This window comes from Pongo pygmaeus, chromosome 22 (assembly GCF_028885625.2).
Source record: "Pongo pygmaeus isolate AG05252 chromosome 22, NHGRI_mPonPyg2-v2.0_pri, whole genome shotgun sequence".
NCBI lineage: Eukaryota > Metazoa > Chordata > Mammalia > Primates > Hominidae > Pongo > Pongo pygmaeus.
Window position 1 is genome coordinate 56,713,515 of NC_072395.2, and position 13,391 is coordinate 56,726,905.

Genomic DNA, 13,391 nt, shown 5'->3' on the forward strand with positions numbered 1-13,391 from the left:
TAAGGATTTTTAAAATACATCTATTTTGAAAATATTCTGAAAGTAATTAAGATCACCGATTGGGAAGGAAAGAAATCAACACGATGAAATTTAAGAAGAGAAATGCAAGAGCAGCTGCAGAATCCCGCCCCTTCCACCCCGAGGGGCACAGCCCAGAGATGAAGCTTATTTTAGGATCGCAAGTGCACGCTCTGGTCGACGGAGGATCACTTTAATTGTCAGTCTTCTGGCTGAAGGGCCCTGTCCAAAGTCGGGATCAGAAATAGGTCAGCTCATCGTGCTTGGCTTTGTTGGTCTGGTAGTTAGATAAGGTCAAGGGCTTGTTTTCATGAGGGAGAGACTGGAACACTCGCAGGTGTACGAAGTCCTCGTCGCCGACGTGCACCTGGGAAGAGAGCGGAGTGAGCGAAGCCTCTGATCCCAAGTCACCTTGCTGCATCCCTCCAGGTCATTAGCAGCCGGCTGAGGACAATCTTGTCTTCTCCTGCATATGCAGCGGATGCCTCACATCCCACACTTGTTTCCTTAGGGTTCTTAGCTTCCCAGAAGCCCTAGTCCTTCTCCTGAAAGGCCAATGGACACACACAGTGGATGCTTATCTCAGAGGGCAGCCACAGGGCGCCCCAGCACCTAAGACCACACAGCCCGGGCCTGCACAGGCAGTTTCCTACCAGCACCCGTTCGGGGCAGGTCCTCCCGAGGCCCACACTCTACCTTGATGAAGTAGTTTGTCCCCGCGACCACCTGGCTCTTGAACGACACGGCCTTAAACACAGGGAACTTCTTGTTTTCTTTCTCTTCAAGCTGGGACCTCACCTAGGCAGAGGGGACAGAATGAGGATGTCTCAGTGGCTTCTTGGATTCCCTCCTGCTAGAGTAACTTGCGCGCATGCACACACACAAACACACACGATTCTGACACTGGCTCTTTACACAATTGTCTCTTACAATTGAAGGGACATTTAAACTGTTAGCCTAATAATAAAGTACAAAAAAAACAGTTCCAGTCGGGTACGGTGGCTCAAGGCTGTAATCCCAGAACTTTGGAAGGCTGAGGTGGGCGGATCACTTGAGGTCAGGAGTTTGAGACCAGCCTAGCCAAATGGCAAAACCCCGTTTCTACTAAAAATACAAAAATTAGCTGGGCGTGGTGGCGAGTACCTGTAATCCCAGCTATCGGGAGGCTAAGGCAGGAGAATCCCTTGAACCTGGGAAGCGGAGGGTGCAGTGGGCTGAGATTGCGCCACTGCACTCCAGCCTGGGCAACAGAGTGACTGCGTCTCAAAAACAAAAAACAAAAAACACAGGCCTCAGCATCGCCTGGACCTGTTCTTGCTTGGGGCATCCCGTCGGTCACCAACCATGACAGCGAGGCGGGCCTGGCCTGTGCTCCACCGGAGGGGGGTTCCTGCACAGAGGACCTGCTCATTTCAGCCCCTCCAGAATCTTCTGGCAGGCGCAGAGCAACAGGACGTCCATTTCACAGACGAGGAAACCGAGACACAGGGAGGGTTGCCGTCTGCAACCCAGTCCGGTTTTTATCTTGTTTTTTTGTGTTTTAACTTTTTATTTAGACTTACAGTTTGAAACAGTGCTGGAATCGGAAGCATGTAAAGAAACCTGTGGACCTTTTATGCAGATAAACTTAAGTTTTTAACCCATGCGCCTTATCACTGGGGACCTCTTGCACTCTCTCTCTCATGATTATTTTCCTGAACTAGTTGAGGATACTGACAAAGATTCTTGCCTGGCCAAACTGTAGTCGGGCTCCTGAAGCGCCTAGGCCACCCGCGCACTTCCTTGTAAAATCCAGTTTTAGCAAGAAGCCTGGCTAAGTCAGTTTAGCCAGACCTTTCCCACCCGCTTGCTATCGGATCACCGTGGAGATCGGAGCCGGCTGCTCACCTGCGCCATCGCCGGCGACGCCGCATCACCCCGCCTGCCTGAAGCCAGAAGCGCCTCATCCCTGGGGTTTCCCGAGACTGTCCATGCAGGGACCGCACCCTGCTCCGGGCTATCAATTCCCACTCGCCCTTGCTGTACTCAGCGGAGCCCAGTGTCTCCCCAGCGGCGCCCCAGGCGCGGCCCCCTCCCCTGCACACTCGCGCGCAGCGCCCGAGCGGAGGGAGGCCTCTCACGGCCACAGCCCGGGCCAGCCCGGGGGTCCACGGCCAAGCCCGCAAGCCCAGGGGTGCCCAGCGGGGCCGAAGTGGCTTCTTTCGCTCCAGGAGCCGCGGCCGCGCCCTGAGGCTAAGGCAGGACTCCGGGCCGGCCCCGTCCCCGCGGCCCACCCACCTGGTCGGCGATGTGCTGGGTCTCGGCGGTGGCCGGCTGCGTGGCGGAGGGCGCCCCGCACATCATCTTGGCGGCGACGGAGAGAACCTGGCGAGGGAACTCGGCGAGGGGACCTGGCGGCTCCTCAGCTCAAGTAGGCGCTGCGGTCACGTGACGCGCGGGCGGAACCAAGGCGCGGGGAGGAGGCACCTTGGCTTGGGAGTCCCCTGCGGGGTCGCGGTGGCCCCGCAAGAAGGGGCGCGCGGGGCGGGGCGCAGGGCGGGGCGCGGGGCGGGGAGCCTGGCCACCACTCGCCGCGGGCTGGGGCTCCGCGCCCAGCGCCGGTGTCGGGAGGGAGCGTCCCCCTCCCGGGGCTGGTATCGTCTTTCCAGACGCCGAGTCACACGGACCCGGGCGGGGGCGCGGCCGGGTGTCGCCGGTGGGTTGGGCGCGCAGGGTGGGACGATAGAGGAGGGGCATTCGGAGTGGGCGCAGTCCTGCAGGGTGGCGGGGTCCGGGCCGCGCACGAGGGAGGGCACGGGTGGGGGGGGGCCGCAGCGCTGCAGGGGTCGGGGGTCAGGGGTCCCGGCCCCGCGGGAGCAGGTGTGCGGGCTGCAGTGAACATCACCGCTTGTGACCCAGAACACTGAAGGCTGAAGGGGGTGGACAGAGGGGCCCAGGGAGGGGGAGACGGCGCCCGCGCGCCCCAGGCTGGGTGGGGGCCGGGGGTAGAGCAGAGGGATGAGAAGAAGGCAGGGTTCTCTGGTGGAATTTGCGTTTTAGGATTTCTTTTCTTTTCTTTCTTTTTTTCCTTTTCTTTTTCTTTTTTTTTTTTTTTTTGAGACGGAGTCTCGCTCTGTCGCCCAGGCTGGAGTGCAGTGGCGCGATCTCGGCTCACTGCAACCTCCGCCTCCCGGGTTCAAGCGATTCTCCTGCCTCAGCCGCCCGAGTAGCTGGGACTACAGGCGCACGCCACCACGCGCAGCTAATTTTTGTGTTTTTAGTAGAGACAGGGTTTCACCATATTGGCCAGGCTGGTCTCGAACTCCTGACCTCATGATCCACCTGCCTCGGGCTCCCAAAGTGCTGGGATTACAGGCATGAGCCACAGTGCCTGGCCTCTTTTGTCTCTTTTCTTTCTTTCTTTTCTTTTCTTTTTTTTATTGTTTCTTTCTTTTTTTTTTTTTTTTAGACAGTCTTGCTCTGTTGGCCAGGCTGGGGTGCAGTGGCCTGATCACAACTCATTGCAGCCTGGACCTCCTGGGCTCAAGCGATCTTCCCACCTCAGCTGCTATAGTAGCTGGGACCACAGGCCCACCCTACCACACGCATATATATAGAGACAGAGAGTTTCACCATGTTACCCAGGCTGGTCTGGAACTCCTGAGCGATCTGTCCACCTCAGCCTGCCAAAGTGCTGGGATTATTGGCATAAACCACTGCACCCCTAATTTTTTAAAAAAATGTTTTTGTAGAGATAGGAGTCTCACTGTGTTGCCCAGGCTGGTCTTGAACTCCTAGGCTAAAATCGATCCATCCCCCAAAGTGCTGGGATGACAGGCTTGAGCCGCCACACAGGCCCTTTGGTTTAGGGTTTCTGTTAGACTGGACCACCTGGGGAAGGGAAGGGTCGCTTGCCTTATTTGGGGTGGGGGTGGGGCCTGTGCTAGGCACCTGTTGGTGTGATTGACTCTTCCAAATGACCCAGACCCCCCCACCCAAGGGCTGTCCCTCAGGGGGACTGGTCCGCTCCTGCGTGCAAGGCCCCAGCTGGAGCGGCCCATGAATGGGTTGTGGAGTCCTTTCCCTTACCTACCAGGGCACAGCCTGGTCTGTCACTTCAGGGAAGGGCCCAAAGGGGTGGGCAGTCAGGTGTGGTTGAAGCCTGGGGGGAGCGGGGCCGAGACCCCCATCATTGTTGAATGAGTGAAGGCAGATTTGACCCTACAAAAATGGAAAACTCTTCTATGTGGAAAACAAAGCATCAGAGGAAAAAATGGTCAACAAGAGAAAGGGATGGTCTGCTGCTTGTGCGGGTCCTGCAGCTCTGTGGGGCTTGTGCTGTGGAAGGTGTTGGCCTTGAGGCCTTTGGTCCTGAGGTGCCTCCTGGAGTCAGATCCTCACTCTCCTTGCTGGAGCTGGGTCCCAGGTGCCTCCGTTTTACAAGTAGGAGGATAACAGCTGTGGAAATAAACAAAGCCCACGCAAATGAGAATAAAAGGCCATTTATTCAGGGCTTGCTGTACAAGGGAGTCGCCATCCTCTCTTGTGTTGACCAAGATTCCTCAGCAGGCGGGGGCAGAGCCGGGGAAAAGCCTGGAATGGGAAGCGGAGGCTCAGGTGCACCTGAGGGAGGCTGTGGCCTAGGGAGCCAGAAGAGGGGCTCACTAGGAGTATGACTGTGACAGGTCCGTTGCCTAAGGTGCAGGAAGTCAGCACACTGCCACCCAGGGTTTGCAGCAGACAGTTTGAACCGCAAGGTTGTAACTGGGAGGAGACCTCAAATCCATCTCCCTGAGGAGTCTGGGGCTGGGAACTTTCAGGGGTTTGGAGTGGGCTGAGGGCGGGGGCTGCTGACCGGTGGAGAAGTGCAGAGTGAAGCAGGCTGGAGTCATGGGGTGGGGTTGAAGACACGGTGTTCTCATGCTGGTTCACTTCCTCTGTGGGGCTCTTCAAACTGGTTGGCCTGGAATTAAGGATCTGAAATATCTTAAGGAATTCTTAAACAAAAGCCTCATGATTCTGAAGTCAGAGATTCCATCCATAGGAACAGTAGGGGTGCAGATGGTCACTAGCGCTACGTGACTCTCAGAAGGAAGTGGGTTAAAGTGTAGCCTGACAAATGCTTAGTTATCCCTCTCTCCCTCCCTCCCCGCTCCTTCCCTCTCTCTCTCTTCTCTCTCTCTGTCTCTTTCTCTCTTTCTTTCTTCAGAGTCTTGCTCTGTCATCCAGACTGGAGTGCAGTGCCATGATCTTGGCTCACTGCTGCAACCACTGCCTCCCGGGTTCAAGTGATTCTCCTGCCTCAGACTCCCGAGTAGCTGGGATTACAGGTGCGTGCCACCATGCCCAGCTAATTTTTGTATAGAGACGGGGTTTCACCATGTTAGCCAGGCTGGTCTTGAACTCCTGACCTCAGGTGATCCACCCGCCTCGGCCTCCCAAAGTGTTGGGATTACAGGCATGAGCCACCACACCCGGCCTATAACTCTAATTCTGCTGAATGCTTAGTTATAATAAATATATAATAAATATAATATATAATATAATATATAATAAATGTCCAGAACCTGGGCAGAAAGCTTCTGGCTAGCCGCGAAGGTTGAAGTTTGGCGTCTGGACAGTCACTGTGGCTCAGAGTTCTCTTCCCATATTTGGTCTGGCTGTTTTCTGTTTGTGTGTTCATTGTCTCACGATGTCAAAGCTGCCTTAGTGCTGCAGGTCTGGGTGCAAGCAGATGTTTTCAAACCATCTTGGAGGGCAGGTGCTGGAGCCCAGCTGCCTGAGTGTGGACTCAGCCCTTCTTTGCACCTGCTGTGTGGTGAAGGACTAATTGCTGAAACTCTCTGTGCCTCTCTCTGTGGGGATAATGCTAATAACCAACCTCAAATTTTTTTTTAAAGGACTAAGTGAATTAGTAAGTACAAAAAGCTTGGGACAGTGTCTGAGCTCCAGGGTGAGTTGTCAGTTTTGTTATTATTAGTATGCTAATCAAAGCCAACCTAGAATTTGTATTACTTTTTCAATCAAAAGCCCTGGAATTTTTTATTTTATTTATTTATTTTTTTGAGACACGGTCTAATTCTGTTGCCCACGCTGGAGTTCAGTGGCACAATCACAGCTCACTGCAGCCTGGACCTCCCAGGCTCAAGCAATCTTCCCATCTCAGCCTCCTGAGTAGCTGGGGCCACAGGTGCGCACCGCCATGCCTGGCTAATTTTTAAATTTTTTGTAGAGGTGGAAGTCTCACTATGTTGCCCAGGCTAATCTTGAAATCCTGGGCCCAAGTGATCCTCCTACCTCTGAAACCACCTTTGCAAAAATTGTATCCATGAGAAAATAGTGGCAGTGGGAGAGATCTGATCCAGCCAACCCTGCTCTGGCCTTTAGCTTTTAAGCTGCCTTGATTATTCCTGGGCTTAGGCTGAGCTAACTTTGGCAGACATTTAGTTATAGTTTAGATGATACTGGCCCTTCCCCAAAACTCAACCACCTTTGCAAAGCTCATGAGAGACTAGGCTAGGAGAAGGAGAGGAGCCTGGGTTCAGCTAAGGTGCAGACAAACAATTGCCAGCCATTATTCTGGAGGTCACAGGACAGCAACCTCCCCAGTTAGTCCTGCAGTTAATGTCGCTATTGTAGACTGGCCTTTTGAGATACTTTTGCAGGTTTTGGGCATGTCTGACACCCATGGCTCTACCTGGACCCACTGACTATGGCTCCTGTGGCCCCTCCCAGAAGCAACTCAGTGCAAAAGGACAGTTTCCCATGATGTCATCTCCAACCCACTCGGTCAGCAGCAAGCACCCATTGCCCAGCCACTCCAACCCCTTCCCCCAAACCACCTTTGAAAAACCCTAACCCACAGGCCTGCGATGAGGTTGATTTGAATAATTACTCCATCTCCCTTGTGGCATGGCCAGGCCAGCCTCACATCAATTCACTTTTTTTTTTTTTTTGAGACAGAGTCTCCCTCTGCCACCCAGGCTGGAGTGCAGTGGTGCAATCTTGGTTCACTGCAACCTCTGCCTCCCGGATTCAGGCGATTCTCCTGCCTCAGCCTCCCAAGTAACTGTGATTATAGGCATGCATCTCCATGCCCGGCTAATTTTTGTATTTTTACTAGAGACGAGGTTTCACCATGTTGGCCAGGCTGGTCTCAAACTCCTGACCTCAGGTGATTCACCCCCCTTGGCTTCCCAAAGTGCTGGGATTACAGGCGTGAGCCACCGCACCCGACAATTAATTCTTTTCTTCAATGCCATGGCCTTTGTACAGCAGGCAGGAAGAACCTGTTGGGCGGTTCCACCTCCGCCTCCCAAAGTGCTGGGATTACAGGCATGAGCCATCACGCCTGACCATGCTGACTTTTACCTCCCATTCTTTGATACCAGAGGTTTTCATTTACTGAAGGCAAGGGGACAAGAGCAAATACCTTGTCTCCCCACTTAGAGAATGAGAAAGAAAAAAATTATGAAGATTTCTTATCTGAGGAAAATGAACCCTTTTTTTTTTTTTTTTTTGAGATGGAGTCTCGCTCTGTCACCCAGGCTGGAGTGCAGTGGTGTGATCTTGGCTCACTGCAAGCTCCTCCTCCTGGATTCACACCATTCTCCTGCTTCAGCCTCCCAAGTAGCTGAGACTACAGGCGCCCGCCACCATGCCCGGCTAATTTTTTTATATTTTTAGTAGGGACAGGGTTTCACTATGTTGGCCAGAATGGTCTCGATCTCCCGACCTCGGGATCCACCCGCCTCGGCCTCCCAAAGTGCTGGGATTACAGGCATGAGCCACCAGGCCCGGCTGAAAGCGAACCCTTTTAAGTTATCAGGCCCAGAGAGAAATTAAAATGAGACACAATCACATGCTGTTTATCCTAGAGCTGTGTCACCATCTCTGGAGACTGCTTCCTCTCACCACAAGTAGCTGTAAGTGAACCTAAGGATGCTGCACACAGGACACCGTAATCCCATACAATGTATAGCCAATCACTAATCAATATTATTTCTGTAAACCAATGAGAATTCCTGATAGACAATTTTGTATCAGCCTGCTCCTTGTCCCCCTTTTGCCTTTAAAAACCTGCTTGTTGGCTGGGCGTGATGGCTCACACCTGTAATCCCAGCAGTTTGGGAGGCCAAAGCGGGTGGATCACCTGAGGTCAGGAGTTTGAGCCCAGCCTGGCCAACATGATGGAACCCCGTCTCTACTAAAAATGCAAAAAAATTAGCTGAGCATGGTGTCGGGCACCTGTAATCCCAGCTACTTGGGAGGCTGAGGCAGGAGAATCGCTTGAACCTGGGAGGCTGAGGTTGCAGCGAGCCGAGATCGCGCCACTGCACCCCAGCCTGGGCAACAGGAGTGAAACTCCGTCTAAAACAAACAAACAAACAAACAAACAAAACCCTGCTGTCACAAAGGTCAAAAGCAGCACTCCCAAGGCAACGTGGAAGTGTGTCTTGCTGTCCTCAACTTTAGCCCACACAGTCTCTACAACAATTCTGCCTCAGCTTCTTCCTTCAACAAGGAAGAAAGGAAGGAAGGACTAACAAGACCTGGGGGCACCTCAGAGACTTTGAACATCACTTACATTTGAAATCTGTATTCAGAAGAATCAAAGTTTGAAATCTAAACTATTTCAGAATCTCACTTTTGAAATCTTGGATTTTCCCAGGGTCAGTAGAACCCTAGTTTGTTTGATTGCTTGATTTTTCTTCCATGTGCCTTCTTCCTCAGCATGCTGATCAGGTTTCTTGGGGGTTTTTTTGGGCTTCCTGTTAATACTCCTAAGCAGGTGACTCATACACCTGTTCCTGGTTCCAATCAGTTGTTTGTGTTTCCATTATGCAAGAGTTTCATCATGAGAATTTGTTGTTAATTAAATTCTAGACATCAGAGGGTCTCAGCCCAAGCAATAGGTGTTGGGGGCTGTGGGCACCGGGGGCTGTGGGCACTAGGTGCTGCAGGGGGGCTGTGGGCACCAGGCGCTGCAGGGGGGCTGTGGGCCCCATCCTGGCACCCTGTTCATGAACCTGCAGGCGATGCTGTGGGGAGCTCTGCCTGGTGCGAAAACTGCTGACGTGGTGGGCTAAGGAGGTCAAAATCCCTCTGTTGCAGGATGTCCCAGTGGACCTCAGGTCCTTCCTGTTTGCTGAGCTTGTGTTTCAGCTGCCTTTCTTTCCCACTGCAAGCCCTGCCTTCTTCCAAAAGCTGCCGGTAGATCCAAAGCCCTGCAGACTTCTACTCAGGTTGCGACATGGCAACGTGAATTCCAGTACTCTCCACGTTTCTATTTGAGGATTTCACAAAAGCCAGTGGCTTCCAAGGAAAAAGGCCTGAGACCGTGCATGAACTATTCACCCTTTCATCTGGCTGTGCGCCTTACTCACGCATCCCTTTCATACGTCTGCGCTTGCTGTTGAAGAGCTCCTACTGCAAGTATGCAAGTATGGGGAGAAAAGAAAGAAAACGAGGGAAACAACCAGTGAGCCGGGGAGGGATGCCCCTGGGGCACTTGCCTGTGGGACCCAATACAAGGAAAACCGCTCAGAACCCAGGTCTTCAGCAGCATTCGAAACACACAAGAGCAAGATGGTGGCAGGAGTGTCATCAAACTCTCATCCTGCACGGGCACCGGGACGGACAGATCAGTCAGCGGCGGGCGCGCAGTGCGCTGTGGGCTATGTCATAGGGATGTGGTGCCCAGCACCTCAGTGTGTGACCAAGTCTTGCTGTAGGATGACTAAGCAGGACCACAACAGAAACTGGATGAGCTTCTAAGAGCATGGCCTGCTTGACACTGTTACAGGAAAGGGGTCCCGATCTGGACCCCAAGAGAGGGTTCTTGGATCTCTCGCAAGAAAGAATTCAGGGCAAGTCCACAGAGAAAAGTGAAAGCAAGTTTATTAAGAAAGTAGAGGAATAAGAGAATGACTATTCCATAGAGCAGCCCTGAGGAATGCTGGTCGCCCATTTTTATGGTTATTCTTGATGATATGCTAAACAAGGGGTGGATTATTCATGCCTCCCCTTTTTAGACCATAGAGGGGAACTTCATGACGTTGCCATGGTATCTGTAAACTGTCATGGCGCTGGTGGGAGTGTAGCAGTGAGGATGAGCAGAGGCCACTCTTGCAGCCATCTTGGTTTTGGTGGGTTTTAGCCGGCTCGTTTACTGCAACCTGTTTTATCAGCAAGGTCTTTATGGCCTGTAGTTTGTACCAAGCTCCTATCTCATCCTGTGACTAAGAAGGCCTTAGCCATCTGGGAATGCAACCCAGTAGGTCTCAGCCTCATTTTACCCAGCTCCCATTCAAGATGGAGTCGCTCTGGTTCAAACACCTCTGAACATGTTCATGCATTGTTTGACCCACAGTAGATAAGCCTGAGGCTAAGCCTTTGACTCATAATTCTCGAGAGCATATCACCAATCAGGAAAATGAACAGTGGCAGCCAGGCATGGTGGCTCATGCCTGTAATCCCAGCACTTTGGGGGACCAAGGTGGGAGGGTCTTGCTTGAGCCCAGGAGTTCAAGACCAGACTGTGCAAAGTAATGAGACCCCATCTGTGATGGTTCATGCTGAGTGTCAACTTGATTGGGTTGAAGGATGCAAAGTATTGATTCTGGGTGTGTCTGTGAGGGTGTTGCCAAAGGAGATTCACATTTGAGTCAGTGGCTGGGAAAGGTGGACCCACCCTTAATCTGGGTGGGCACCATCTAATCAGCTGCCAGCAAGGCTAGAATATAAAGCAGGCAGAAAAATGTAAAAAGACGAGACTGGCCTAGCCTCCCAGCCTACATCTTTCTCCCGTGCTGGATGCTTCCTGCCCGCGGATGTCGGACTCCAAGTTCTTCAGTTTTGGGACTCAGACTGGCTCTTCTTGCTCCTCAGCTTGCAAACAGCCTATTGTGGGACCCTGTGATCGTGAGAGTTAATACTTCATAAACTCCCCTTTATATATATATACATATATATATATATATATATATATATATCCTATTAGTTCTGTCCCTCTAGAAAACCCTAATACACCATCTCTACAAAAAATAAAAAATTAGCTAGCTGAGGCGATGCACACCTGTGGTCCCAGCTATTCAGAAGGCTGGGGTGGGAGGATCACTTGAGCCCTGGAGATTAAGGCTGCAGTGAGCTGTGATTGCAACACTGCACTCCAGCCCGGGAGATACAGTGAGACTCTATCTCTTAAAAAAAAAATAAAATAAAATAAAATAAAAGTAGTGGGACATTTCAGGCCATTTAAAAATTTGCAATTTTGGTCTTTAATATTCATTAAAAACCAGGTCATGTTTTCTTGTTACCACCTCTACCCCGGGGGAAAAAGAGAAAATACAGTGAAAAAGAGGTTTAAAGTTAGTTTTCCTTAAGGTTGAGCCCTAGTGTGACTTTCAGTCAGAAATGGGTTATACTGTGGCCAGGCATGATGGCTCACGCCTATAATCCCAGCACTGTGGGAGGCTGAGGTGGGCTGATCACTTGAGGTCAGGAGTTCGAGACCAGCCTGGGCAACATGGCGAAACCCTGTCTTTACTAAAAATGCAAAAATTAGCCAGGTGTGGTGGTGGGCACCTGTAGTCGCAGCTACTTGAGAGGCTGATGCAGGAGACCCTTGAACCCAGGAGGCGGAGGTTGCAGTGAGCTGAGATCATGCTACTGCACTCCAGCCTGGGTAACAGAGCAAGACTCTGTTAAAAAAAAAAAAAAGGGGGAGGGGGTTACCCTGGAGAGTGGTTTTGTTTCTGCCTTCAACAGGTCATGCCAGGAGAAGAGTTTTTTTTTTTTTTTTTGAGATGGAGTCTCACTCTGTCGCCCAGGTTGGAGTGCAGTGGTGCTATCTCGGCTCACTGCAAGCTCCGCCTCCCAGGTTCACGCCATTCTCCTGCCTCAGCCTCCCAAGTAGCTGGGACTACAGGCGCCCGCCACCACACCCAGCTAATTTTTTGTGTCTTTAGTAGAGACGGGTTTCACCGACGAGGTCTGGATCTCCTGACCTCGTGATCCACCCGCCTCAGCCTCCCAAAGTGTTGGGATTACAGGCATGAGCCAGCAGGCCCAGCCCAAGAAGAGATTTTTTAAAGCCACTTTATTCTATTTCCAAATCTTAGTCTTCCATATCTTTAGAGACCACCTGCCATGTCCTTTCCATCTGAAGCCTGGCATCTCGAGCCTGGTGTGAAGGTGCGCTCCCCAATGCACAACTTCACCCTCCTAGTACAGCTTAGTCCCTCCCACCCTGTTCTCTGCAGTGGGGTGTGACATACCCACTGTGTGCCTGATATACCCACTATGTGCGAGACATACCCACTGTGGGCCTGACATACCCACTGTGCGCCTGACATGCCCATTGCGCACACGATACACCCACTGTGTGAATGCGACATACCCACTGTGTGCGCGACATACCCACTGTGTGCGTGCAACATACCCACTGTGCATGCGACATACCAACTATGTGTGCGACATACCCACTGTGTGCCTGACATGACCATTGTGCGCATGACACAACCACTGTGTGCCTGCGACATACCCACTGTGTGCGCGACATACCCACTGTGCATCTGACATGCCCATTGTGCACCTGACATGCCCACTGTGTGCATGCAACATACCCACTGTGTGTGTGCGACATACCCACTGTGTGTGTGCGACATACCCACTGTGCGCCTGACATGCCCACTGTGTGCATGTGACATACCCACTGTGCGCCTGACATACCCACTGTGCGCGCGACGTACCCACTGTGCACCTGACATGCCCACTGTGTGCGTGTGACATACCTACTGTGCACCTGACATACCCACTGTGCACGACATACCCACTGTGCATGCGACACACCCACTGTGTGTCTGACACGCCCATTGTGCACGACACACCGTGTGCGTGCGACATACCCACTGTGTGCCTGACACTGTGTGCATGCGACATACCCACTGTGTGCAAGACATACCCACTGTGCGCTTGACATGCCCATTGTGCACCTGACATGCCCACTGCGTGCATGGGACATACCCACTGTGCGCCTGACATGCCCACTGTGTGCGTGCAACATGCCCACTGTGCGTGACATACCCACTGTGTGCGTGCGACATACCCACTGTGTGCGTGCGACATACCCACTGTGTGAGTGCAGGGCCTCTTCTCATTTGTGCTTGTCCCCCGGAAAGTCATGTCCGCTGGAACCTTGGAATGTGGCCTTAATTTGGAAAACGGGTCTTTCCAGACATGGTTAGTTAACATGAGGTCATGCTAAATTAAGGCAGGCCTAAGTCCACTGACTGGCGTCCTCATAAGAAGAGGAGAGGCTGGCCGGGTGCAGTGGCTCCCACCTGTAATCCCAGCACTTTGGGGAGGCCGAGGCAGGCCGATCACCTGAGGTC

The 13,391-nt window shown here is 52.4% G+C and overlaps 1 protein-coding gene across 1 annotated transcript; it reads right to left on the bottom strand.

The window, feature by feature from the left end:
* CSTB (cystatin B) lies at nt 1-2,681 on the bottom strand. Its single transcript, XM_054468927.2, has 3 exons — nt 2,296-2,681; nt 715-816; nt 1-385 (listed from the first exon to the last, which is right to left on the bottom strand). The coding sequence occupies exons 1-3, from the start codon at nt 2,359-2,361 to the stop codon at nt 257-259; spliced, it is 297 nt and encodes a 98-aa protein (XP_054324902.1). The 5' UTR covers nt 2,362-2,681; the 3' UTR covers nt 1-256.
* Between the last annotated feature and the right edge of the window lie 10,710 nt (nt 2,682-13,391).